Raw genomic sequence first — 26,452 nt, forward strand, 5'->3', positions numbered from 1 at the left:
TCAAGTTTCAATTTCAAAATTAATTTTTTTACCTCAAACTAACTTTGAGATGCGACAGAGGGGCCCCTGCAGCATCCATAAGAGAGATAAATGGTCTGATTTCATATGTTTAACTATGTGGAAGCCATTTTCAAAGAAAATATGATATTTTACCTTCTTTGGGTTATATTTTATGTCTATGCTATTAATATATGTTCCAAAATTTTGTAAGATTCTTAAAATTCTGGTATGTCAGTATATGTTAGCAGTCATAATTATGATTATGTTAAGTTATTGTAGGTCACAGAAATAACCACATTTTCTTGTCAATTGCATATTTAATCCTGACTATATTAAGTCTTTCCACAGTTAATTACTTAATTCTGATACATTTTCTAAAAACTCTTCTCTAGAAAATAAAGTGTTGAGTCTTCAAAAAAGTTCATTAAAAGGATCAAAAGGAACTGGAAAAGTACTCTTAAATACAGATTTCTGGCCGGGTGCAGTGGCTCACACCTCTAGTCCCAGCACTTTAGAAGGCCAAGGTGGGTGGATCACCTGAGGTCAGGAGTTCAAGACCAGCCTGACCAACATGGTGAAACCCTGTCTCCACTAAAAATACAAAAATTAGCTGGGTGCGGCAGCAGGTGCCTGTAATCCCAACTACTCAGGAGGCTGAGGCAAGAGAATCACTTAAACCCAGGAGGCAGAGGTTGCAGGTAAGCCGAGATCACACCATTGCATTCCAGCCTGGGCAACAAGAACAAAACTTCATCTCAAAAAAAAAAAAAAAAAAAAAAAAACAGGCTTCTCATGACTTTAGGGATCGTATCCTTTAGACTGGTTAATAATTCCCACAACTCTAATAGATAAACTGATTTATAAAACTGCTAATCAAAAGAGGCCAAACATTAATTGAACACCAAAAATATACTTTGCTAGATTTTCATCAACCAGTACAAAATTGTTTAGATATGCAATTTAAATAAACTCCATGGTTCAAGTCAAATTACCTATGATAACCCACACAATAAACAATACCATAAACCTAAATTAGAAAACAAATTTAGTATTTAAGGATATAAATCCAATGTTAAGCATAGACTCATAGAGAGCCGGGACAGTCTTTTATTTAGTTTGGATTTGTGTCTCTGCCCAAATCTCATGTTAAATTGGAAGAGGGGCCTAGTGGGAGGTGATTGGATCATGGGGGCAAATTTCCCCCTTGCTGTTCTCGTGATAGTGATAGTGAGTTCTCATGAGATCTGATGTTTTAAAAGTGTGTGGCACTTCCCCACATGCTCTCTCTCTCTCTTCTGCCACCATGTGAAGAATCTCTTTGCCTCCTCTTCCCCTTTGGCCATGATTGTAAGTTTCCTGGGACCTCCCAGTCATGCTTCCTGTTAAGTCTGCAGAACTGTGAGTCAATTAAACCTCTTTTGTTCTTAAATTAACCAGTCTCAGAAAATTCTTTCTGGCAGTGTGAGAATGGACTAATGGTACCAGCACTGCTATAAAGACACTTGAAAATGTGGAAGCAACTTTGCAACTAGTTAACAGACAGAGGATGGAACAGCTGGAGGGCTCAGAAGAAGACAGGAAAATGTGGGAAAGTTTGGAACTTCCTAGAGACTTGTTGAATGGTTTTGACCACAGTGCTCATAATGATGTGGACAATGAAGTCCAGGCTGAGGTGGTCTCAGATGAAGATAAGGAACTTATTGGGAACTGGAATAAAGATCATTCATTCTATGCTTTAGCAAAGAGATGGGCAGCATTTTTCCCCTGCCCTAGAGATCTGTGGAACTTCGAACTTGAGAGAGAGAGATGATTTAGTGTATCTGGTGGAAGAAATTTCTAAGCAGCAGAGCATTGAAGATATGACCTGGCTGTTTCTAAAAGTATGTGCTCATATGTGCAAGAAAAGAGATTATCTGAAACTGGAACTTATATTTAAAAGGGAAGCAGAGCATAAAAATTGCCTGAAATGGTGAAGGTACATGTTTTCAGAGATCACTCCTGCTTTGGGGATGTGACAAGATCAATGGAAGCCTGCAAACTTGAATGGCCTTGCTCTGGGAGACATACTCATAAAATATGATGATGTACCATTCTAAGTATTAGTGACTGAATGGGAATCTAGTAATGTGTCAGTATTTTTTAAGTTTTACATTTTTCCACGGTAAGGGATCTGTGTTTGAAAACCAGGGGGTAGATTGTGACATGGTAAAATATATATTTGGTCTTTATCTCTTGCATACAACTCCAAAAATCCTTGGAATCTCCAAAATGTGCATCTTTTTGTATGCTAATGAGCTATCTAATGGCTGGCAGCCCCTAGGTAGCTTCAGGATGGAGGCTGGTCACTGGAAAGACCATGGCAGAATTAGAGGGTTGGGACTTTCAGCTCCACCCCTCAACCTCTGGGGAGTAAACAGATGCTAAAGGTTAAGTTGATCACCAATTGCCAATGATTTACTCAATTATGGCTAGTAATGAAGCTTCCATAAAAACTCCAAGAAACAGCGATAAGCGAGTTTCTGAGTAGCTGAACACTTGGAGCTTCCTGAAGAGCACTGCATCTGGAGAGGGCATGAAAGTTCTGCACTCCTTTCCAAGCCTTGCCCTATGCATTTCTTCATTGGTATCTTTTGCCATATCCTTTGTAATAAACTGGTAAATATAAAAAAATCATGTCATATACCTTTAGTATACATAATAATTATTAATGAGAAACCACAGAAAATAGGTAACCTTTGAATTTTGTCTGCATTACTGATTTGATATGTGTCTAATTCTCATTTTAAACTATATTCAAGGAATTTTGACAAGAAAACAGCCCAGAAAGAGTAAAAAATTTAAAAATAAGATGCAAATTTTAAACCATGGGTTAAGCATGTAACCCATCAAAAAACAGAGATTATAATGAAAGAAACAAATTATAGGACTGATTCATTCCATTCATCATATTAGATCTCTTGACACCTATCATCTAAATTACTTTCTGGGTAATAAGTTAAACTGAATTTAATTTAAATTAGAGCTATAAACATCCATTATTTTCCTACCTTCATTTTTGTCAAAGTTATATATGTATGTTAAGTTAAAAGTCAAATAGTTTTACAGTGTTGCTATGAAGAAACCTGCTCCTACAATTCTTCCTCCCTAGAAGTAACTACTTCCAATTCTTGTACCTAATGTTTAAATTTTACTTACTAAAGAGCACTAAATAACATGTATGTGTTGTTATTTATCTTTGAATATATAGATGTTAAGCTATAAATTTTCCTCTAAGCATGGTTTTGGCAGCATCACAAAAGATTTCCCCCTAAATGTAACATTTTAACAAGCATTACAAAAAATAGAGGAAAATATTCAAAAGACCAGTGGTACACTGAAACCATGAAGTCAGATAAATTCAACTACGTAATTATTTTTAAAAAGATATTCTCATTTAATCTATGGAGAACTCATGCATTCACATTTACTCTCAGAATACCTACCACGTGCCAGGCATTCAGTAATTTTATAAAGAGAAAAACAATACTTTTTCTTTCATTGAAGTTGTTGTTGGATTGCTCAAACAAGCAAACTAATAACATTTCAATTCAAAATAGCATTTATTAAATGACTAGAAATGTACATCTTCATGATTCATCAATTATTATTGGAATTAGGATGTCATTTTTGTTATCTAACTGTAAATACTATAGGTCAACCTGCAAAAGATAAATAAAAATAATATCAGTTACTTCTTACGTGGTTAACTTCAGAGCTCTTTACCAGTTATAATATGGTTTAAAATTAGGTTCAATAGTGTAATAGATAGTCTATGAAAAACAAAAGCGTGCCTTGAGACGTGGTTCTGATTCTATTTCACTGACACTAGTTCTTCCCTTATTTTCCAATGGGAAATTACACTTTGATGCTTTCTGGAAGTACTCTTAGAGGTCATCTAGTCCAATGTCTCACCGTATCCAACTACGACATACCTAACTAACCTTTGCTTGAACAAAATTCGGGACAGAGACCTAACTACTACACAAGGAATTTTGCTCTATTTTTGGAAAATTATAATATTCAGAAATATTGTTAGAATGTAAGACCACCTTACATTCTCAGGATTTATCACAACAAGGAAGATAATGATGATGATTGATAGATGATAGATAGATAATAGATTGTTTTATGAGTGAACAAATGAATGGACAAATGAAACCAAAATCTGTCTCCCTATTATTTCAATGCATTTTTTAAATTTTTTTTTCACATTCTGGAGTTGTATAACTAATTCTAGTCCTTCCTTGTTTGATGATGTTTTAAATATTTGAAGATGATACTGTTAGTCCTAAGTCTTCTCTTTGTCAATTAAATGTTTAAGTTTTTAATGAGAAAGTATGAATCATGTTCTTCTCCTCTCTGAGACAGAGATAAAAGTACAAGACAGTAATCAAATTATCAGTTGTTATTAATTTATTAATGTATTGTTCTGTAAAATACAGCTTAGACCTGAGGCTAAAATGCTCTTTTCACTCTTTCCTCCCATTTGAGGCCTTGGGATCTACATGTTAGCCTGTTTGGGTTTGCAGAGCATTCAGTAACCCAAGCAGCCTTATCTTGGCCTGCTTTATATTCCAGCAAGCCTAATATGGATTTGGGCAGCCACATTAACTCAGTGTTACAAATAAAAGAGGACCAGTGAAAACCAAACTGACATGGCCTCACCAATCAAATAAGTCACTTCTCATCCTATGGAAAAGACCTAGTGAAACGTGGTGAGAAGGCAACAACAGCTTCCTACTAAAAGTTCCTAATCTGACATTTTAGATCTTCCCTATTTGCATCAACTTCTCTGGAAATTCTAGTTTTCTAACTTTTTTAAATGTAGGACCCAAATCTGAGCACAATTTTTCAGATACAATACTATTCTTAAGGAACAGAGAGGTGTACTTCCTCTGTGAAAAACAAAATCCCTTTATTTTAAAACTTAGTCAAAAATTTTTGCATTCATTACTCTTATAGCGCATCTTATAAATTGTATAATCTTCTCCTACAATTTTTTAAAAACTTTTGTGTATAGTTCCATAAGTTTTATCACATGTATAGATTCCTATAATTACCGTGACAATCAAAATACAGATTAGTTCTATCACCTCAAAAAATTCCTTTATGCTATACCTTTCTGAACACACTTTTTTGTGTGTTGATATCTGTGTTTAACCTTGTATCTAGAAACTTGGCTAAACTAGTTTTATGAGTTGGGGGAGTTCTTTGTTTTTTAGACTCCTTGGGACTTTTTACATAAACAATTATGCTGTTTGTGGATATAGATGGTTTTATTTATTTCTTTCCAAACTTCATGGTTTTTTCTTTCTTTCTTTCTTTCTTTTTTTTTTTTTTTTGACACGGAGTCTCGCTCTGTCGCCCAAGCTGGAGTGCAGTGGCCAGATCTCAGCTCACTGCAAGCTCCGCCTCTCGGATTCACGCCATTCTCCTGCCTCAGCCTCCCGAGTAGCTGGGACTACAGGCGCCCGCCACCTCGGCCGGCCAGTTTTTTGTATTTTTCAGTAGAGACGGGGTTTCACCGTGTTAGCCAGGATGGGCTCGATCGCCTGACCTTGTGATCTGCCCGCCTCGGCCTCCCAAAGTGCTGGGATTACAGGCTTGAGCCACCGCGCCCGGCCGGTTTTTCTTTCTTTGCCTTGCCTTTTGCTTTTGCTAGGTTTCAGTATGATGTTGAATAAGAGTGGTGATATTTGACGTCCTTATCTTATTCCTCATCTTATGTGGAAAGCATTTAGTCTTTTACCATTAAGTGTTACATTAGCTGTAGGTTTTGAGGGATGCCCTTTCGGGTTGAAGAAGTTTCTATTTTTAGTTTCCTGATTTTTTTTCTAGAACGATTGTGAAATTTTGTCAAATGCATTTTCTGCCTCAATTAAAATGATCATATGGTTTTGCTTATTCTGTTAATGTGGATTACTTTGCTTGGTCTGCAAATATTGAACCAGCCTTTCATTCCCAAGATAAAACCTAATTGGTCACAATATATTAGTCTTTTCAGAGATTTGTGGACTTAATTTGCTAATATTTTGTTGAAGACATCTGCATTGATGTTCATGAGGGATATTAGTTTGCACATTTTCTTGTATTGCCTTTGTGTGATTTTGGTATCATGATTAATTCTGGCTTCATAAAATGATTTGGGAAGTGTCTTTTTGTCTTCTATTTTCTAGAATAAATTATGTAGATTTGACATTATTTCTTCATTAATTTTTAATTTTTAATAGAATTCTCCAGTGAAAAATCTTGGCTAGTATCTGGAAATGTGATTAACTTTTAGATTGATAGTCTTTTTTTAACAACTTGAGTCTCTTTTTGTTTGCTTGTTTGCATTTTGAGACAAAGTCTTGCTCTGTTGCCCAGGCCAGAATGCAGTGGCACAGTCTCGGCCCACTGAGTCCTCACCTCCCAGGTTCAATTGATTCTCCTGCCTCAGCTTCCCAAATAGCTGGGATTACAGTCATGTGCCATGACACCTAGTTAAATTTTGCATTTTTAGTAGAGTTGGGGTTTCACCATGTTGGCTAGGCTGGTCTCCAACTCCTGACTGCAAATGATCTGCTGCCTTGGCCTCCCAAAGTGCTGGGACTACAGGTGTGAGCCACCTCACTTAGCCAATTCACTCTTACAGAGGTACCTGGTGACTTTTCAGGTTGTGTCAGTGTAAAATGGATTGGATTTCAGGTTTTGCTACTGCCAATTCATAATTCTGATTTCTTAGTGGGCCAAGACACTTAGCATTTTCATTCTGCCTTTCTGCTTATAAAATTTTGTCAATTTTTTTCCTCTAACATTCTCCCCACATTGATTTAGTTTTGGGAGAGAGGAACGGTTTAAAAAAATACCCTTAGTTGTCTTTTTAACAGGACTTTTGGAGATAGGAAAAGTAGCTATGTAGATTGTATTAGCTAGTTTTACCTAAAGCCTCCTCATTTTACTTCATTTTTAATTTTATTATGTTTTCAGAGTAAATAGCCAAAATAATACTTATTTTTATCACTATTATTTGATATTTAATATTCTGTTCTAATAGTTACTCTGTTACTATTATTATTTATTGTAATTGTTATTTTTCTAATCTGCACTTCACAGTAAACAACCCCTCAACGAACTTCAGAAATCTTCTTTTTGTTACCCTAAAGCATTTTTAAATATTCTTAAATCTATAAAACATAATCTATTGAGACATCATTAATAGATGATACTTAATAATCATTTAACATGTGCCACAATCTGTACTAGGTAATGATAATACTGAATTAAAAGACACACTTGCTTTCTAAGACTTCACATTCTAAGGGAGAAGACATGCAAGTAGGTGTGCTTTTAAATACTATACATGGTAAATGTTATGCCAGAAGTAGGTTTAGTATTCTAAGGGATATATAAGTGAGCACCTAATACCACTAACTTATACTAAAACCAACAATTAAAGGACAAACAGGATCAGGGTGAACAGGGTATTCCAGACTCTAGATGACACGGCTTTGACAAAAGCATAACATTATCAATTAAGCCAATACCTTAGGAAAATTGATTTCAAAGGTCATAAATCCTCACTTTTTAAAATTTGACTGAGTTTTTTCTTTAGACATCTCAAATGATTACACCACCCAGGTGAGAAGAGCATAAATCTAGTATTTTTACTGTAATTTTTTTGTAGGAGAAAATTAAGATACAGTCAAGCCAATAGGAGAGCTAGAACTAGAACTAGAACTGAAATTTTGGTTTTCTGACTGTTATCTGAGTGGTTAATCATTGAATAATTCTGACTCTGCATTCTGAAACTGTTCCTTAGCTATCTTATTTTTTTTCAGTGTTGCATATAATTACAGTAATAACTAACATTCATCGTAAAGCTTACAATGTGCCAGGAAAAATGCTAAAACTTTGCATACATTATCTCATTAAAAATCTTTAAAACAGATGAGTATTCTGAGACTTAAAGCGGTGAAGAAAGTTTCCCAGGAATACTCAGCTACAAGAAGTGAAAAGAGTTTGAAGACAGGTCAATGCTTCTAGCCAATGTGCTACACTACAAAGGTAATATATTAGTTAAGCGTAAAATCTGAAATTCCTCAATTTCACTTTAAAGCACCTCAGAGTTTGGTCCAGCCATACTTACATACCTCAGACAATATGAATTCCTATTGTGTTCAAAGTGATTTAAGCCATATTTGCTCATGAATATTTCATTCTCATTCAACAAAAAATTTAGTAAGCAGTAACTATGTGCCAAGCACCATATAAGTTATGGCTTTAAAGAAATAAAAGATGCCTATTTAATGCCTTTGCCCTTAAACAGTTCATAGTTAAGAAAGAATAAAATCAATCACTATAATAATGCATATATGGTGCTTCAACCAAGATAAATCCTGGAATCCAGAAAAAGCATTAGAAGAAAACGACTAAGAATTAGTTGTTTCAGGGATGTGGGAATGTTTCAAAAGGAGGTGATGCTTAACGTAAATAAATCCTAAGGAATAAGAAAAGGTCAGTAAGACAAAAACAAACATAAATGAGGGGGCAATGGCATTAAAGACAGAAGGGACCACATTTTAAGAGGCTTGAGAGAGTCTACCTCTTTCCATCTAAACAGTAGAATTTAAGACAAAACTTAAGATGACTGTTTAAAAACCACTACTTCAGAGAAGCTTTACTTGACAACACCCAGATTTGGTAAATTGCCTGTTTCAGATTCCCACAGCATGCTTCACTAAAGATTGTATCTATCTTGTTCACACTGCTCCCACAGCATTTAAGAAATAATAGATGTTCACAAAGTACCTGTTTAGCAAATGAATAAGTGGTGAATAAACATGTGAGGAAGCTACCAATGCCTCAATATAGATGAAGTGATTGAAGGGTGTATTTGGGATGTGGCAGGAGATGACCAATAAGCACTAAGTGCCTTTATGCCATGAAAATAACTCTAAAAATTGTCTTGAAGGTAATAGTGAGCCTTTCAATGAGTTTAAGTAGGCAAAGCCCTGATTCTGGTTTATATTTTATAAAGAGTACTCTGGCGGCTCAGGGGTGAGTGAACTGGTTTTTGCATGGTTGAGGTAAGGGGAAGAAAAAGACCATTTAAGAAATGGTTACAATAGTCCAAGTGAAGAGAAAGAAAAGAACGGGAAGATTTTGAACTCCTTCAGAGAAAGAATCTACCTAACTTGCTGATTAATTGGTTCTGAGGTTGGGATAAGGAAGTTGAGGATGATTGTCAGGTTGTCATGCTATGAAAGACAAAAATATTTTGAAGAGAATATAGGATATTTAGTTTGATACATATCAAGTTTGAGATATTTATAAGACAAGTGAGCAGAGATGTCTACCAAGATGCAATGTCTACAACACTAAACAGAGGTTAAGGTACAGATTTCAGCTAAAGATATGGAAGTCATCACTATGTAAAGCAGCAATTCTCAATCTTGCCTGCTAATTATATTTTCTTGGAATGTTTTTCGAAAATATTCAAGCCTGGGTTCTATCTCCATAGATTTTATCTAGTGCTTCTGAAATAAGTTTGGGGATTCAATGTTATTAAAAACCTACACATTTGATTCTGATGTATAGTCACTATTAAGAACCACCAACAGTCAATTTAAATCATGGATATAGATCAGATTTGTTTTTTCCAAACAAGAGGTTGCACACATTGAGGAAGATTGAGACAAAATTATCAGAAAGATTATGATAACAATAACTGCAATGTATTGAGAAGCTATGCCAGGAACTGTGCTAATGATGTTACATATATTATTTCTAGTGGAAAGGAAACCAGAAGGAAGCACAATAAAACCCATGAAAGTCAAGTCACGGAGAACAAAAATGAGTGAATCCGGCACCTTCAACTGAAGTATCCAGGCTCTCTCATTGAGACTGACTAGGCAGTTGGCATGACTCACGGAGAGTGAGAAAAAGCAAGGTGGAGCGACAGCCCACCCGTGAGCCACACAGCCAAGGGAGGAGATGAGTGATTGTACTACCCTGCCTGGGAAACCACACTTTTCCCGTGGATCTGTGAAACCTGAAGATCAGGAGATCTGCTCATCAGCCCATGCCACTAGTGCCTCGGGAACCAAGCACAGGGCTGTGCAGACTTTCAGCAGGCTCAGGCTGTGACCACGGGAAGCAGGCTGGAGAGTGCCTAAGATGAACTAGGTAGGGGGAAGGGACAGCCACCATCGCTGCAGCACCAGTCATCTGCTTTCCCCTACCAGTTCCAGGGATACCGAGTAGTTTGGACCTGGAGGAATTCCCCACAGTGCAGCCCAGCAGCTGTGGCAGATTGTGGCCAGACTGCTTCTTTAGGTGGGATTTGGATCCATCCCTCCTCACCATGCAGGGCATCTCTTTGGGAATTTCAGCAACTCCATCCAGGGGTTTACAGAGAGAAATATGATCTCCCTGAGATGGAGGCCCTATGGGGAGGAGGGGACGCAGTCCCTTGGGTTCAGTGGACTTAGTCTTTCCTGCCTGCTGACTCTGAAGAGTCCAGGCAGACCAGACAAAGGGGATTTTCCCCAGAGCAGTGCACCGGCTCTGCCAAGGGGTAGCCAGAGTGCTTTGTTAACTGAGTCCCTGATCCCATGCCTCCTAACTGGGTGAGACCCTCCCAACAGAGGTCTCCAGACACCTTATACAGGAGCATTCTGGCCAGCATCAGGCCAGTGCTCCTCTGGAACAGAGCTCCCAAAGGAAGGAGCAGGCAGCCATCTTTGCTGTTCTGCAGCCTCCACTGGTGACACCTCCAAGTGTGGAAGGGATTTAGGCAAATAGGATCTGGAGAGGACCCCCAGCAAACCACAGCAGCCCTGTGGAAGAGGGTCCTGACTGTTAAAAGAAAAGCAAACAAACAGAAAGCAACAACAACAGTAACATCAACAGAAAAGAACCCCACAAAAACCCCATCCAAAGGTCAGTAGCCCCAAAGGTCAAAGGTAGATAAGCTCATGAAGATGAGAAAGAATCAATGCAAACATCCTGAAAACTCAAAAAGCCAGAGTGCCTCTCTCCTCCATATGATCACAATGCCTCTCCAGCAAGGACATGGAACCGGGCTGAGGGTGAGATGGATAAACTGATAAAAGTAGGCTTCAGAAGATGAGTAATAACAAACTTCACCAAGCTAAAGGAGTATGTTCTAACCCAATGCAAAGAAGTGAATAATCATAATAAAACATTACAGGAGCTGTTAACCAGAATAAACAGTTTAGAGAAGAACATAAATGACCTGATGGAGGTGAAAAGCATAACAGAATAACTTCACGATGCAACTACAAGTATCAATAGCTGACCAAGTGGAGAAAAGAATCTCAGAGCTTGAAGACTACCTTGCTGAAATAAGACAGGCAGACAAGATTAGAGAAAGAAGAATGAAAAGGAACAAACAAAACCTCCAAGGACCATAAAGATTATGCAAAAAGACCAAACCTATGACTGATTGGGGTACCTGAAAGAGATGGAAAGAATGGAACCAAACTGGAAAACATACTTCAAGATATCATCCAAGGGAAATTCATCCAAGGGAAATGGATGAATTCATCCAACCTAGCAAGAGAGGCCAACATTCAGATTCAGGAAATCTAGAGAACCCCAGTAAGATAATCCATGAGTAGATCAACCCCAAGACACATAGTCATCAGATTCTCCAAGGTTGAAATGAAGGAAAAAAAAAAATGTTAAGGGCAGCCAGAGAGAAAGGCCAGGTCACCTACAAAGGGAAGTCCATCAGACTAACAGCAAACCTCTCAGTGGAAACCCTATAAGCCAGCAGAGACTGGGGGCCAATATTCAACAGTCTTAAAGAAAAGAATTCTAACCCAGAATTTCATATCTGGCTAAACCACGCTTCATAAGTGAGGGAGAAATAGAACCCTTTTCAGACACACAAATACTGAGGGAATTTGTTACCACCAGGCCTGCCTGCCTTGCAAGAGCTCCTGAAAAAACCAATAAATATGGAAGGGAAAACCATTAGCAGTCACTACAAAAACACACTGAAGTACACAGACCAATGACACTATGAAGCAACTACACTAACAAGTCTGCAAAATAACCAGCTAGCATCGAGATGACAGGAACAAATTCATACATAACAATATTATTCTTAAATTAAATGGGCTAAATCCCCAAATCAAAAGACACAGAATGGCAATCTGGATAAAGAGTCAAGACCCTGGCTCATGCCTGTAATCCTAGCACTTTGGGAGGCTGAGGTGGGTGGATCACCTCAAGACCAGCCTGATCAACATGGTGAAACCCCATCTCTGCTAAAACTACAAAAATTGGCTGGGCGTGGTGTCACATGCCTGTAATCCCAGCTACCTGGGAGGCTGAGGCAGGAGAATTGCTTGAACCTGGGGGATGGAGGTTGCAGTGAGCCAAATTCATGCCACTGCACTCCAGCCTGGGTGACAGAGCAAGACTCTGTATCAAAACAAACAAACAAAAAAGAGTCAAGACCTATTGGTGTGCTGTATTCAAGAGATCCATCTCACATGCAAAGATACAGATAGGCTCAAAATAAAGGGATGGAGGAAAAATTTGCCAAGCAAATGGAAAGCAGAAAAAAGCAGGAGTTGAAATCCTAGTTTCTGACAAAAAAGACTTTAAACCAACAAAGATCAAAAAAGACAAAGAAGGGTATTATATAATGGTAAAGGGTTTAATTCAACAAGAGGAGCTAACTATCCTAATTCTATATGCCCCCAATACAGGAGCACCCAGATTCATAAAACACATTCTTGGAGACCTATGAAGAGACTTAGACTCCCACACAATAACAGTGGGAGATAATAACACCCTGCTGTCAATATTAGACAGATCATCAAGACAGAAAGTCAACAAAGATATTCAGGACTTCAAGTCAGCTCTGGATCAAGTGAATTTGACAGTTATCTACAGATCTTTCCACCCCAAAACAACAGAATATACATTCTTCTCAGCACTACATGGTGCTTACTCTAAAACTGATCACATAAGTGGAAGTAAAACACACCTCAGCAAATGCAAAAGAACTGAAATCACAACACTCTCTCAGACCACAGCACAATCAAATTAGAACTCAAGATTAAGAACTCCGCTCAAAACTACATGACTACATAGAAATTGAACAACCCACTCCTGAATGACTTCTGGGTGAATAATAAAATTTAGTCAGAAATCAAGAAGTTCTTTGAAACTAATGAGAACAAAGAGAGCATACCAGAATCTCTGGGACACAGCTAATGCAGTGTTAAGAGGGAAATTTATAGCACTAAATGCTCCCATCAAAATGCTAGCAATATCTCAAACCCACATCCTAACACTACAACTAAAAGAACTATTTACAGAGAATCAAGAGCAAACAAACCCCAAAGCTAGCAGAAGACAAGAAATCAGCAAGATCAGAGCAGAACTGAAGGAGGGAGAGACACAAAAAATCCCTTCAAAAAATCAACGAATCCAGGAGGTGGTTTTTTAAAAAAATTAATAAAATACATAGACCACTAGTTAGACTAACAGAGAGGAAAAGAGGGAAAAATCAAATAGACACAGTAAAAATGATAAAGGGGATATCACAACTGACCCTACAGAAATACAAACAACAATCAGAGAATACTATAAACACCTCTATGCAAATAAACTAGAAAATCTACGAGAAATGGATAAATTCCTGGACACATACACCCTCCTCACACTGACCTACAAAGAAGTTGATTCCGTGAAGAGACCAATAACAAGTTCTGAAATTGAGGCAGTAATAAATAGCCTCCCAACCAAAACAGCCCAGGACCAGATGAATTTACAGCTGAATTCTACCAGAGGTACAAAGAGGGGTTGGTATCATTTCTTCTGAAACTATTCCAAATAATTGGAAAGGAGGGACTCCTCTCTAACCCATTTTATGATGCCAGCATCATCCTGACACCGAAACCTGGAAGAGATACAACAAATAAAGAAAACTTCAGGCCAATATCCCTGATGAATATCAATGCAAAAATCTTTAAGAAAATGCTGGCAAACTGAATCCAGCAGCATATCATAAAGCTTATCCACCACAATCAAGTCTACTTCATCCCTGAGATGCAGGAGTGGTTCAACATATGCAAATCAATAAACAGAATTCATCACATGAACAGAACTAAAGACAAAAACCACATGATTATCTCAATAGATGCAGAAAAAGGACTTTGATAAAGTTCAACATCCCTTCATGTTAAAAACTCTAAATAAACTAGGTTTGAAGGAACATACCTCAAAATAATAAAAGCCATTTATGACAAACCCACAACCAATATCATACTGAATGGGCAAAAGCTGGAAGCATTCCCCTTGAAAACTGGCACAAGACAAGGATGCTCTCCACCACTCCTATTCAAATAGCATTGGGAGTTCTGGCCAGGGCAATCAGGCAAAAAATAAATAAAGCATATTGAAATAGAAAGAGAAGAAATCAAACTGTCTTTGTTTGCCCATGACATGATCCCATATCCAGAAAACCCCATCATCTGAGGCCAAAAGTTTCTTAAGCAGATAAGCAACTTCAGCAAAATCTCAGGATACAAAATCAACATGCAAAAATCATAGGCATTCCTATACACCAACAACAGACAAGCATAAAGTCAAATCATGAATGAACTCCCATTCACAATTGCTACAAAGAAAACAAAATCCCTAGGAAAACAGCTAACAAGGAGTGTGAAGCACCTCTTCAAGGAGAACTACAAACCACTGCTCAAAGAAATCAGAGAGGACTCAAACAAGTGGAAAAACAATCCATGCTCATGGATAAGAAGAATCAAAATCATGAAAATAGCCATACTGTCCAAAGTAATTTATAGATTCAATGATTAAACTACCATTGATATTCTTCACAGAATTAGCAAAAACTATTTTAAAATTCACATGGAACCATAAAAGAACTGGCATAGTCAAGGCAATCCTAAGAAAAAAATAATAAAGCTGGCAACATCACCTTACCCAACTTCAAACTATACTACAAGGCTACGGTAACCAAAACAGCAAGGTACTGGTACAAAAACAGACACATAGACCAATGGAACAGGACAAAGAACTCAGAAATAAGACCATACATCTACAATTGTCTGATCTTCAACAAATCTGACAAAAACAAGCAATGGAGAAAATATTCCCTATTTAATAAATGGTGCAGAAAATTGAAAATGGACCTTTTCCTTACATCTTATACAAAAATTAACTCAAGATGGATTAAAGACTTAAATGTAAAATCCAAAACTATAAAAACCCTAGAAGAAAATCTAGGCAATATCATTCAGGGCATAGGCATGGGCAAAGATTTCAGGACAAAAATATCAAAAGCAATTCCAACAAAAGCAAAAATTTACAAATGGGATCTAATTAAACTAAAGAACTTCTGCACAGCCAAAGAAACTATTGAGAAAACAGACAACCTATAGAATGGGAGAAGATTTTTGCAATCCATCCATCTGACACAGGCCTAGTATCCAGAGTCTACAAGGAACTTAAACAAATTTACACAAAAAAAAAAAACAACCTCATTAAAAAGTGGGCAAAGGACATGAACAGACACTTCTCAAAAGAAGATATATAAGCAGCCAAAAAACATATTTTAAAAAGCTTAATATTGCTGATTATTAGAGAAATGCAAATTAAAACCACAATAAGATATCATCCCACACCAGTCAGAATGGTGATTATTAAGAAGTCAAGAAACAACAAATGCTGGCGAGGCTGTGAAGAAATAGGAACACTTTTACATTTTTGGTGGGAATGTAAATTAGTTCAAACATTGTGGAAGACAGTGTGGAAATTCCTCAAAGACCTGGAACCAGAAATACCATTTGACCCAGTAATCGCATTACTAGGTATGTACCCAAAGGAATATAAATCATTCTATTATAAAGATACATGCATGCATATGTTCACTGCAGCACTACTCACAATATCAAAGGCATAGAATCAACCCAAATGACCATCAGTGATAGACTGGATAAAGTAAATATGGTACAATACACACCCTGGAACACTATGTGGCCATAGAAAGAAATGAGATCATGTCTTTTACAGGGATATGGATGGAGCTGGAAGCCATTATCATCTGAAAACTAACACAGGAACAGAAAACCAAATACTACAAGTTCTCACTGGGAGCTGAAAGATGAGAACACATGGACACAGGGAGGGGAAAAACACACACTGGGGTCTGCTGCGGCATGTGAGGGAAGAGGGAGAGCATCAGGAAAAATAGTTAATGCATGCTGGGCTTAATACCTAGGTGATGGGTTGATAGGTGCAGCAAACCACCTTGGCACACATTTACCTATGTAACACACCTGTGTATCCTGCACATGTACCCCAGAACTTAAAATAAAATAAAAGTCACAATGCTTCCATTAAGTCTTTTCACAGTAGTTTCAGTTTACCTTCATGGCTTCAGTCTCAATCTGGCATTTAGAATATACTAATTTATACATAGCTATCTAATTTAGGTGTTTATACTCTAAACAGTATGAAACAGTAGTTAAGACCAACAGCTGTAGAGCTAGACTTTCTGGGTTTGAAACTTAAATCATCCTATACTTTGCTGGCAATTTTGATCTTGGGCAAGCTACTAAATTTCTTTTTCAGTATACTACATATGCTTAAGGTAGAATGTATACGTATGTATATATATACATACATACTAAAATTGTGTTTACATAGGATGTATAGTGTGTGTGTACATATATGCATATTTAATATACACATACATATTTGTAGCTTCTACCTAGTTCAGTGGGGATAATTATAATAACCAATGTTTATTAAGTTAGGCACTGTATCAAACACTGTAGGCACTGTTTGAAGTATTAATTTATTAATTTATTTGATTTTCATTACAACTCTAGAGATTAACATATTAGTGTCCTCATTTCACAGATGAAAACACTGAAGAAAAGAGAGATTAAGTAACTTTCCTAAGTCAAAAATTACCAGTAAAATTTTGATATAGGATTCTATATAGGAAGATATAGGATTCTAACACAGGAGTCCCACTCTGGAACCCTAGCTCCTTGCTACTGTGGTATACAGCTTTCCTCCATGTTATACAGTAGCCTCAATAAATTCTTATGAGATTAAATTGAATTTGTGGAAAAAATAAGTAGTATACATTTGGTATACAAAAATAATGGTATACATTTACATGCCACACATCATAATATGCTTCACTGGAACCAGTCTCTGTTGCCTTTTAGAAAGGGTAGTTTCATGGAGGAATATTGAATTCTCCTTTAACTTATTGTTGTTATTAATCTTCCTGTACTGCCATTTTTAAAAGTCTTAAGATGAAGAAAGGGTCCTTTTCCTCTAAATGCCTTTTATTTGCTTTTTGAGAAACAAAACTGTGTTTAAACGTTTAAAGCAACTCGAAGCCCAATGACATCCAAGGTTTCTTTCAGAAATGGGACTCTGATTCTAAAACAAGTACTGAAAATTTGTTGGGCTCCTACCAGGTGAATGGCTCTTTCCTAGGCAATGTGAAATTGCAAAGATTAATAAGGACAACTTCACAAGAACTTCTAGAAAATACGACTTTTAAATAATGTAGATTTATACAGGAAGTACAGCGTATTCTCTGTTATATGAGTCGCCTATTGTTCTAAAAATAGAGTCAGGTGAGCACCTGTGTCTGGTTTTATTTTAACTCTCCCTGTAGAATTCCAGGAGTTTTACTTCTGACATACTTTTTACGGATCATTTATACTAAGTGAGAGTAATAGGTTCCAATTTTTTCACAATTACCATGTACAAGTGACGTCTTCCTACATCTGATACCAAAAATCACATCCCAGCTGTCACATCTAAAGGAAATCTGCTCTTGGAAGGTATCCAGCTTTTTTACTAACCTCAAGCAATACTAAAATGCCTCTGGTGTATGGAGTAGAAAAAGGTGATATTAAAAGTATTTGCAAACATGGTTTACTTTATCATTTTTAAATGAACAAAGAACAAAGGTAAAATATTCAGTGACTTCTGTGATTCAAAATGGCAATTTTAATTTCCAATTTTCCCTGAGACAAAGTCCTTTTTATCCAACTATTCACCATAGTAACATGAGTATTCATTGTATTAAAATGATCCCACTAGATTGTCCTTGCTTTAGGAAATGTCAAAAACAAAGCCAAAGCTAAATCAGATTACGTACCAATAAAATGGAGTTTACATCACGGACAAGCAGGAGGTCTCTTAGGATCTGAAATCTAGGACTTTTGAGTGCTTGTGGATAAACTGAGAAATGCTCTCATGTGCAATTTTGATAGAAAATTTTATTAAAATCCTTCAGTTTGTTTCTACCCCCTACCTTGTCTACTAACTACTAAATCTACTCAGGAATTTAATTTTCATTCTCAAAGTCTCAAGAGGGTTAGAGCTCTGCAAATGACTTCAAAATATAGGTACTGCTCTTTTTGTTTTATATTTTATTTTTTCCAGGAATAAGTACATCAGCAAAGAAATGTTCTCAGTTTAGAAACCATAATCTAGCATTCAAGATTCTATACTTATCTGGTCCCAACACACCTTTTCTGTGATAAGTCTAAGTTATCCCACTAGGCTATAGCCAAAATGAACTATTCTATTATTTGCTTTCTGCCTCCCTACCTTTAATGATGTTTCTTCTGCCTGAAATGACCTTTTCTCTATGTTGGCCAGTCTTCAAGACCTACCTCATGGCATTCACTACTTTCCATATTCTGCCATAGTTACTTGTATTTTGTAGTTACAACCCATTACCTGTGACCTCCTGAAGGCAGAGACCTACAGACTTTTATATCCTTGCCCAGTACAGTTCTTTCTAGAACATTGTAGAGTTTTGTATATTTGTTTTTAAAAATTGCACTATTCTGGGATTCAACTAACTCTGTGCCAATTTGGGGGAAACAGCAGCACACTGAGGAAATTTCTTCAGAGAAGAGAAGTGAAATTCAGAGATGTAACAAAATGCCATATTTAAGCAGGTAAATTTAATCCAAATATCATATTACTCACTTGTCTTTAAAGTTTATTGAGAATTTTAAGCAGATTAATGTTTTTACATTAAATAATCACCAGCAATTCAAAATATTATACTCTATCAAATGGGAACTTGAATTGTTCTATTTATATATGTAGTATTCTATTTATAATATATTTCATTTAGTGTTTCATCTAGAATAAAAATGCCAAGAAATAAAATTATTAAAAACAAGTTGTGTTTGACTTTCAGTAAAATTTTTTGTCCTGGACACTTTTAATGACTAAGTGTCACTAAATCTAGGTAAATTTGCCCCTATTATTTTCTTTAAGCCTTTAAAGAAAGGATTTTTTTTAACCCCTTAATTTTAGTCTTAAACAATAAACAAGAAAGACTTTAAGTTGCTGTTAAATTTTCCCAAAGTCCTAGTAATCTTTCAGTCATGAATAAAGTAGTTGGTATAATACAGAGAAGCAAAGAATCTGCACACAGAATTCTAAGAGAGTTTGAATCAGCCTGGTAGGTAGATGCAAAGTTTAAACACAAAATCTTTCATCAAGTCACAATTCTTATTGTCAGTAAATGTTAGAATTGAATTGGACATAGCATGTTGTTCTTTGTTTGCATTTTTGTAACTATCTTTATTTCAGTGTAGCATATATAATTTCTTATTTGATAAAGAGAGTAAGGCAGAGGGAACAAAACTAAACTGCATGATGACTGTTACAAAGTCCTGCCAATAGCCCATCCAACCTCTTAGAATGTCTATAACAAAGTCTGTCGACAAAGGATGTTGACAATAATATGTTTGCTATATGTCAGGTACTCTTAAAAGTGTTTCATATACATTAACTCACTTAATGTTTACCACAACTCTCTGAGGTAGGTGCCATTATTATCCCTATATTACATATCAGGAAACAAGCCAAGATGATACAGCTAGTAAGTAGCATAGCTAAGAACTGAACCCAGGGAACATGGCAGTCCAGGCACTGAACTATTGCACTAGCCTCTTACTGCAGCCAGCAGTTATAAACCAGAAGAATTTGCAAATCAACTTTCTATTGCTCTAATACAAGCAAACAGGCACTTTGGAGGCACTATCAGGAAGCATGTTCCAGTTTGGGATTCTGGGGAAACAAGCACTTTACATCTTCTCTACCCACCTTCCTGCAACTTCAGCAAGCATATTGGAATAAAAGAGAAGAGAGTAATGGTCTTACTCTTCACCAAGCAGCAGCTAAAGTCCGCTTCCGTAATTAGTTGGTCCTGATCTGCTTTCTCAGAGCCTGAGGTAAATCCTATTCCCCCATTTTATTCAAAGGATTCTCTAAATGACCTAGTTAGTAACAGACACTTTCATATTTGCTACTCTTTATTGCCAAGTTTTATCCCTATACAGTAAAAACTCCTTCCATAATACTCAATTACCCACACTGAGCCTGGAATTAGACAGGATTGATCAAGTCTCTATGCTGAGCTGATAATTCTGCCTCCTGCCAGTGAACTAGGTCCATCTTCAGTCTCAGACTGACAATGATGGCTTATACAACATGCAAAGCTATTTTACTGATTCACAGTTTATAAAGCCCTGTACAAGAAATCATGCATTCTAAAAGTCTTTAATGCAATTTTAAATAAAGTTATGGGATGCATAATTATACAGTTTGACCTAAGCCTTCATTTATCTAATATCAAGAAATTTGCATGAGGAAAAAGAAGTTACATGTAACTCCTTCTAGGATTAATCAGCTTATAGATTAAGTTAAAACTGATTGTAGCATACTGCCTACCCAAAATCAATTCAAAGTGTGAATACAGTTTATTGTATACATTTTCTAATCTCCTTGAAAGCAGGAAATGACTTTTTCTTTTCTGCATTCCTCCTAACACCAAATCCATACAGTATCATGCAATGATCAGCCTTTACTATGTTTACTGAATTGAAGAATTACTCAAATAGTTTTTTATTGGCAGCTTACCTTTAGAAACCTTTATGATGTGTCATGAAATACATGTAAAATAGTATAAATGAAGGCAACCTTTGTAAGGAAGACGACCAATCATTACTGGGCAAGTTTACAACCAGTTTTATCATTCCAAAGGGCAAGATTATCTTGCCACGCAAGAAGAAAGATTGACATTGCATTTAACTACATTCTAACCAGTCTTTGCTTTTTATTGTAGTGTATTTTGAAATAGTAACAGAGAAAAATTTCTCTGATTTGTGACAGAAATAACAATTCTAAAATAGTAATTGTTTTCCACCTTACAAAATTATCGAGATATCCTCACTTAAATGCTACTAAAGGAAAGTAACCAAAAATCTTTACAGTTTGGTTCTCTTGAAACGTCAGGAATACAGTGAAAAATAGCAGAATGCTGTGAAACCAATACCAAGAGGAATCCCAAAGCAATGCCAAGAAACAGAATGTACTCATAATGACTAATACATGCAAATACTGGAAATAAATTCTAACAGATTAGACAGGTTTTGTTGCAATTAAAAGGTATATTCAAATCATTTCAAAATTAATCAAGCTTAAGAATATGCCAATCTTCCCTACTAATAAGAATATAAGCTGGCTAAGTAGCCTGAATAACATATAAATTATAGTCAATATCAGTAGGCAGAATGTGTTTTTAATTAAAAAGGAGAAAGTTACCCCTTAACTGAATCAATTCATTGTTTCAGACTTCCTTAAATATATTCATTTTTTATCTATGTCATTTCACCCTGATAAGGGATTAAATTACAATCAGGCTACAGAATAATGAAGACAAAACCATCTTGCTGTTGAGAACTGCTGTAACATGTTTATCTCTTTTTGATTACTTTATTTAATTTGGAGTACCTGAAAAGTTCTCTAACATTGAGGCAGAAGTATGTGCAATATTTTAAAAAATGAAATATATTTCCTTCAAAATCTGAATGTCAAATATAGGTAGTTTCTTACCCAAGTATATAATTCTGAGGATATGCTATAACAAATCAAAGTTAATGCATTATATATAACTTGATGGGTGAAAATAGTTTAAAATAAATGGCAGAGTTTCAGGACAAAATGGACATTGAAATCCAAATCATTTGCATGTTTAATATAGTCAAGTATTTTCAGTTTGAAAATGAAAGTAAGCAAAGGACGAAGCTCTCTGGGTAAAAAAATCTTCAACAAGCTTAAATGTCACAAGCTTTCTTTGTGAAAAACAGATTTATAGTCTGCTTTCATCTATGAACAATGCATTAGTATATATCTACCTTAAAGCACCAAGAGCATCAGTATTTCAATAGATCTCAGAAATGATTAAAACCGATGTCTTTAAAACAGTTCAGATAATGCAACATAAATTTCAGGAAATTAGTTTATAGGTCAGATGCTGACAAAGATGATTCTATTCACCAAACTTTCATTGCTATATAGCATACTACACTGGTAGCAGCATCAGTTTCTATGCTTAAGAAATTCCAAATAATAAAAATATTTGTAATATATCACTATCTGTAAGCAGCTAGCTATGATGTATCCTTATCAATTTGATCAATTTATACTATTTTTATCACTTGAAGTAAAATATAAAGATTGACTCTATTCAGGCTTAATCCGGAAAAATCTGAAGCGCCCCAAACCTTGCTTTTAATTACATTCAAAGAATCTCTTCCTTTACCACCCTCTCCCCCAAAAAGCTAAAGTAAACACAAATTTAAACACATACACACGCACAGGCACACACATACACACACATTTCTAATAATCATATTGTTCAGCTGCCGTAAATCTTACTTGTTCAAATATCCTAAGGAAAGTCTGACAATAAACAATTACATTAATCAACATATTTTCAATGAGTAAGAACTAGAAAAAACAAGCACCCTACATTCTAATATTATCATCACAATTCATGAGGTCATACCTGATGACTTAGAGATTGAAAAGGCTCACAGGTTCCAGACTGCATGACCTTTCTATTTCCAGAAACCCCTAAAGACTGCATTTCCTGTCTTACAAAAGATAATCACAGCCATCTCTATGTCTCAGCATCTTCAGGGCTAGTGAAAAAAATATCAAACAGCAGATCTGTCCATCAGTATCTGTTTAAGCCATCATCAAGATGTCAAATCATATACTATTTATCATCTCCCCTGTGCAGTTACAAACACCCCATACTAAGAGAGACTGACACAGTTGTATTTGGTGATGCTGCTAATGCTGTCTGAAAACAGTAAGCTTACTGCTTAGAGCAATTCTGCATCATCCAAACAGAGAATGAGCCACATCCTTCAGATTTCCCATTTCTGATACTATGAAGATTTCATTTGCCAAGGAGAGTCAAATTTTTTCAGTCCTTTAAAAATAAGCAGTTCTCCTTTTAATTAAGTATCCAATGTGTCTGTTGCAAATACCGTGTTAAAATGTCAACTCTTAATTATTAGGCAGCTTTCTCTATACGTGACTAAGCTTTAGGCTTTATGACTTACCAAGCAAAATTATATTCTCTTAAAGGAATCTTCCCTCCAAACTCTGAATATCATCACTTATCCACCCATCAAAATGATGAGTGCCTAACAAGGATTTTTATTTGGGCAATCTTTGATGGTTGTGTAAATAGTAAATAGGTAAATACATTTTCACCTTTTAATTTTCAGGAATTTCATTTATGTTTCAGATTCATCATATGAACATACATTTTATATTTTTATTTAATTTCTTTTTCTAAAGAGTTTAACATGCAAAAGATTTGCCAAGCAAAACTGTACTCTCTTGAAGGAATTTTCCCTCCAGACTATGGGCATCATCACTTATCCACCCATCAAAATGATGAGTGCCTACAGAGGAGTTTTATTTTGGCAATCTTTGATAGTTGTGTAAATAGTAAATAGGTAAACACATATTCCCGTTTTAATTTTCAGGGATTTCATTTATGTTTCAGATTCTTCAGACCAACATACATTTTATCTTTTTATTTAATATCTTCTAAAGAGTTTACATGTAAAAGATAATGTGGTATTACCAAATTCTAAAACTGCATGGTTAAGTCAAGTAATGAAACCTATGTAAGTTACTGGCATTTTTATTATGAATTTTCACTGTGTCTTAATTATCAAAGTTTGAGTACTGTTTTCTTTTACCACAACATAGCAGAATCAGGAAACTTTAAGATTGATAAAGTGTTCTAATAATAGAATCAATATCTCAAAAATTATAATTAGAAATGCTTTCTCTTTACCATGTGACAAAAGGTTGTATTTTAGAAATAAAGAAAACACAAACCAAAAAAAAAAAAAAGACTAAGATTATAGTCAATTCAACTACATTCAAAATTAAGACACCAAGTACAACATATCATCCTGAAACAGCCCTCACATTATGAACAGCCTGAATTCTTGACTATGAACACTTTATTTACCTGTGAATAGTTTCCCTTCTTTCACACACAACATTTGATGGAGACTAGCCACAATGAGTCTTAAGAAACTAGGCTGATCCAAATTATACCTTTAGAAAAACTACTGCCTCTAACTGCACAGGTTGGAGACACAGAGCTTGGTATTCTGCTGTATGTGTACTATAACACATCTGAATGAAAAATCACATGTAAACAAATATTTCTATCTATGTAGTATTTACCCTCTTTTAATCAAAATAGGTACTCATCCTTTAAGACCTATCTTCTCAATAAAGCCTTCCTAAGCTACATCGTCTCTCTTTCTATATTCATTCTTTCCTGTAGAAAATATTGAACATCTGTGTGTCAGGTACCGTATAGGTGCTAGGGACTCCATAACAAACAACACAAAACCTGACATCACAGAAAGCAGACAAGTCAAACAAGTATGTTTTGTTACAACTGAAGAATTAAAAGTTGATATGAAAGCAGTAGCAAGGCATCCTACCCTAATCTAGGGATCAGAGAGGATTTCCCTAGGGAAGTACTGTTAAAACAGAAGATTCTGAGCTAGTCACATTCAAGGAATGGCAAATATAGAATAGGTTAGACCATAAAGTGTAACAACAGAGGGGAGAGATGAGAAGTGAGGCCCAGTCATGGTAAGTCTCGGGAGCCATTTAAAGAGTATGAGCTTTACCCTTAAGGAAATGAGAAACCATCAGCATAATCAGGTTTAAAATATCCTGGCTACTCTATAGACAATTGAGTAAAACAAAACTGGAGGACGGGAGACAAATTAGAAGAATGTTACATAATTTCAATCAGGGGATGATGATGGCCTGAACCAAAGAAGTGGCAGTAGGAATGAAGAGAAATGAATAGATTCCAGATACACATCTTACTGAAAAAAGATAGAATTCAGGGATTGAATGTGAGAAATGAGGAAAAGAGAAACATCAAGCAAGGTTCATTCCTAATCTCCTATACGATTACATATCAAAGTTATTAAATGAATCAATAATGAAAAATACGAAAATTGAATTTTTCCTTCAGGTATTTTGTCACAGCATGAATACAAACAATGATATTTTTATCATTCTCTGGATGTTATTAATTAGTATATATAATCTAATTTCCTTCAGTGTTTTCTTGTAAGTACAATTGATCTTTGTAATAAAAACATGAAACCTGAGTGCAAAGCAGCTCTTAATCTCTCTATTATCTAGTTGACAAGATCTATTTAAACCAAAAAATTACTTAAAATCTATTATTTGACCCTCTTAATAGTAATTTAACACAATTAATTACTCATTTTTAGAAAACCATTGCTCTAAAACAAATTAATTATTCATACAGTATGTTACTCATACCAGGGTTATTAAGATATGGTCATACTAGTAAAGCAGAATACCTCTAGACTTTACCTAATAAGACTTAACAAATATTTGATAAAAGAAATGAAAAGTAGCCAAAACCTAGCAGAACACCCTTGGACTGAATGAAGAGAGAGCCAAAAGAGTGTATCTTTGTCCATTTGGGCTGCTGTAACAAAATACCACAACAACAAATATTTATTTCTCACAGCTCTCAAGGCTGAGAAGTCTCACTCTAACCTCACATGGCAGAAAGGGGGCAAGGCAACTCTCTGGGGCCTCTTTTACAAGGGCACTAATTCGATTTACGAGGGCTCTGCCCTCACGGTCTAATCATCTCCCAAATGTCTCACCTAATGCCATTATATTGGTGATTACATTTTCAAACACGAACTTTGGAGGTGCAACAACATTCAGACCACAGCAGAGTAAAAAGCACACATTGAAGGTAACTCTATTTATTTAATGACTTGCTGCACATAAGAACATCTCAAATAATAAAGGATTAGCATCTTAAAAAGAGCAAGAACTTCTTTATAATAATTACTACTCATTTAGCTCTTGCTTTTCATCTCTTAGGGATCATGTGATCCAATACACTTATTTTACAGATGGGGAAACTAAACTCTAGGGGAGCTAAGTACATACCCAAGATCAGTTAGTAGGA

The 26,452-nt window shown here is 35.8% G+C and overlaps 1 protein-coding gene across 4 annotated transcripts in view; it reads right to left on the minus strand.

The window, feature by feature from the left end:
- The window catches only part of SLC4A10 (solute carrier family 4, sodium bicarbonate transporter, member 10), a 379,697-nt gene that overhangs the window by 266,503 nt on the left and 86,742 nt on the right, over window positions 1-26,452 (minus strand). Inside the window, exon 2 of one of the 4 annotated variants that reach the window (XM_011947102.1) lies at window positions 22,937-23,072. The exons of the other annotated variants lie outside the window; for them this stretch is intronic. Within the exon in view, the coding sequence (XP_011802492.1) occupies window positions 22,937-23,017 (81 nt within the window). The 5' untranslated portion in view covers window positions 23,018-23,072. The remainder of the gene's footprint in view (window positions 1-22,936; window positions 23,073-26,452) is intronic. 4 annotated transcript variants of the gene reach the window in all.

This window comes from Colobus angolensis, unplaced genomic scaffold (genome assembly GCF_000951035.1).
Source record: "Colobus angolensis palliatus isolate OR3802 unplaced genomic scaffold, Cang.pa_1.0 Scaffold259, whole genome shotgun sequence".
NCBI lineage: Eukaryota > Metazoa > Chordata > Mammalia > Primates > Cercopithecidae > Colobus > Colobus angolensis.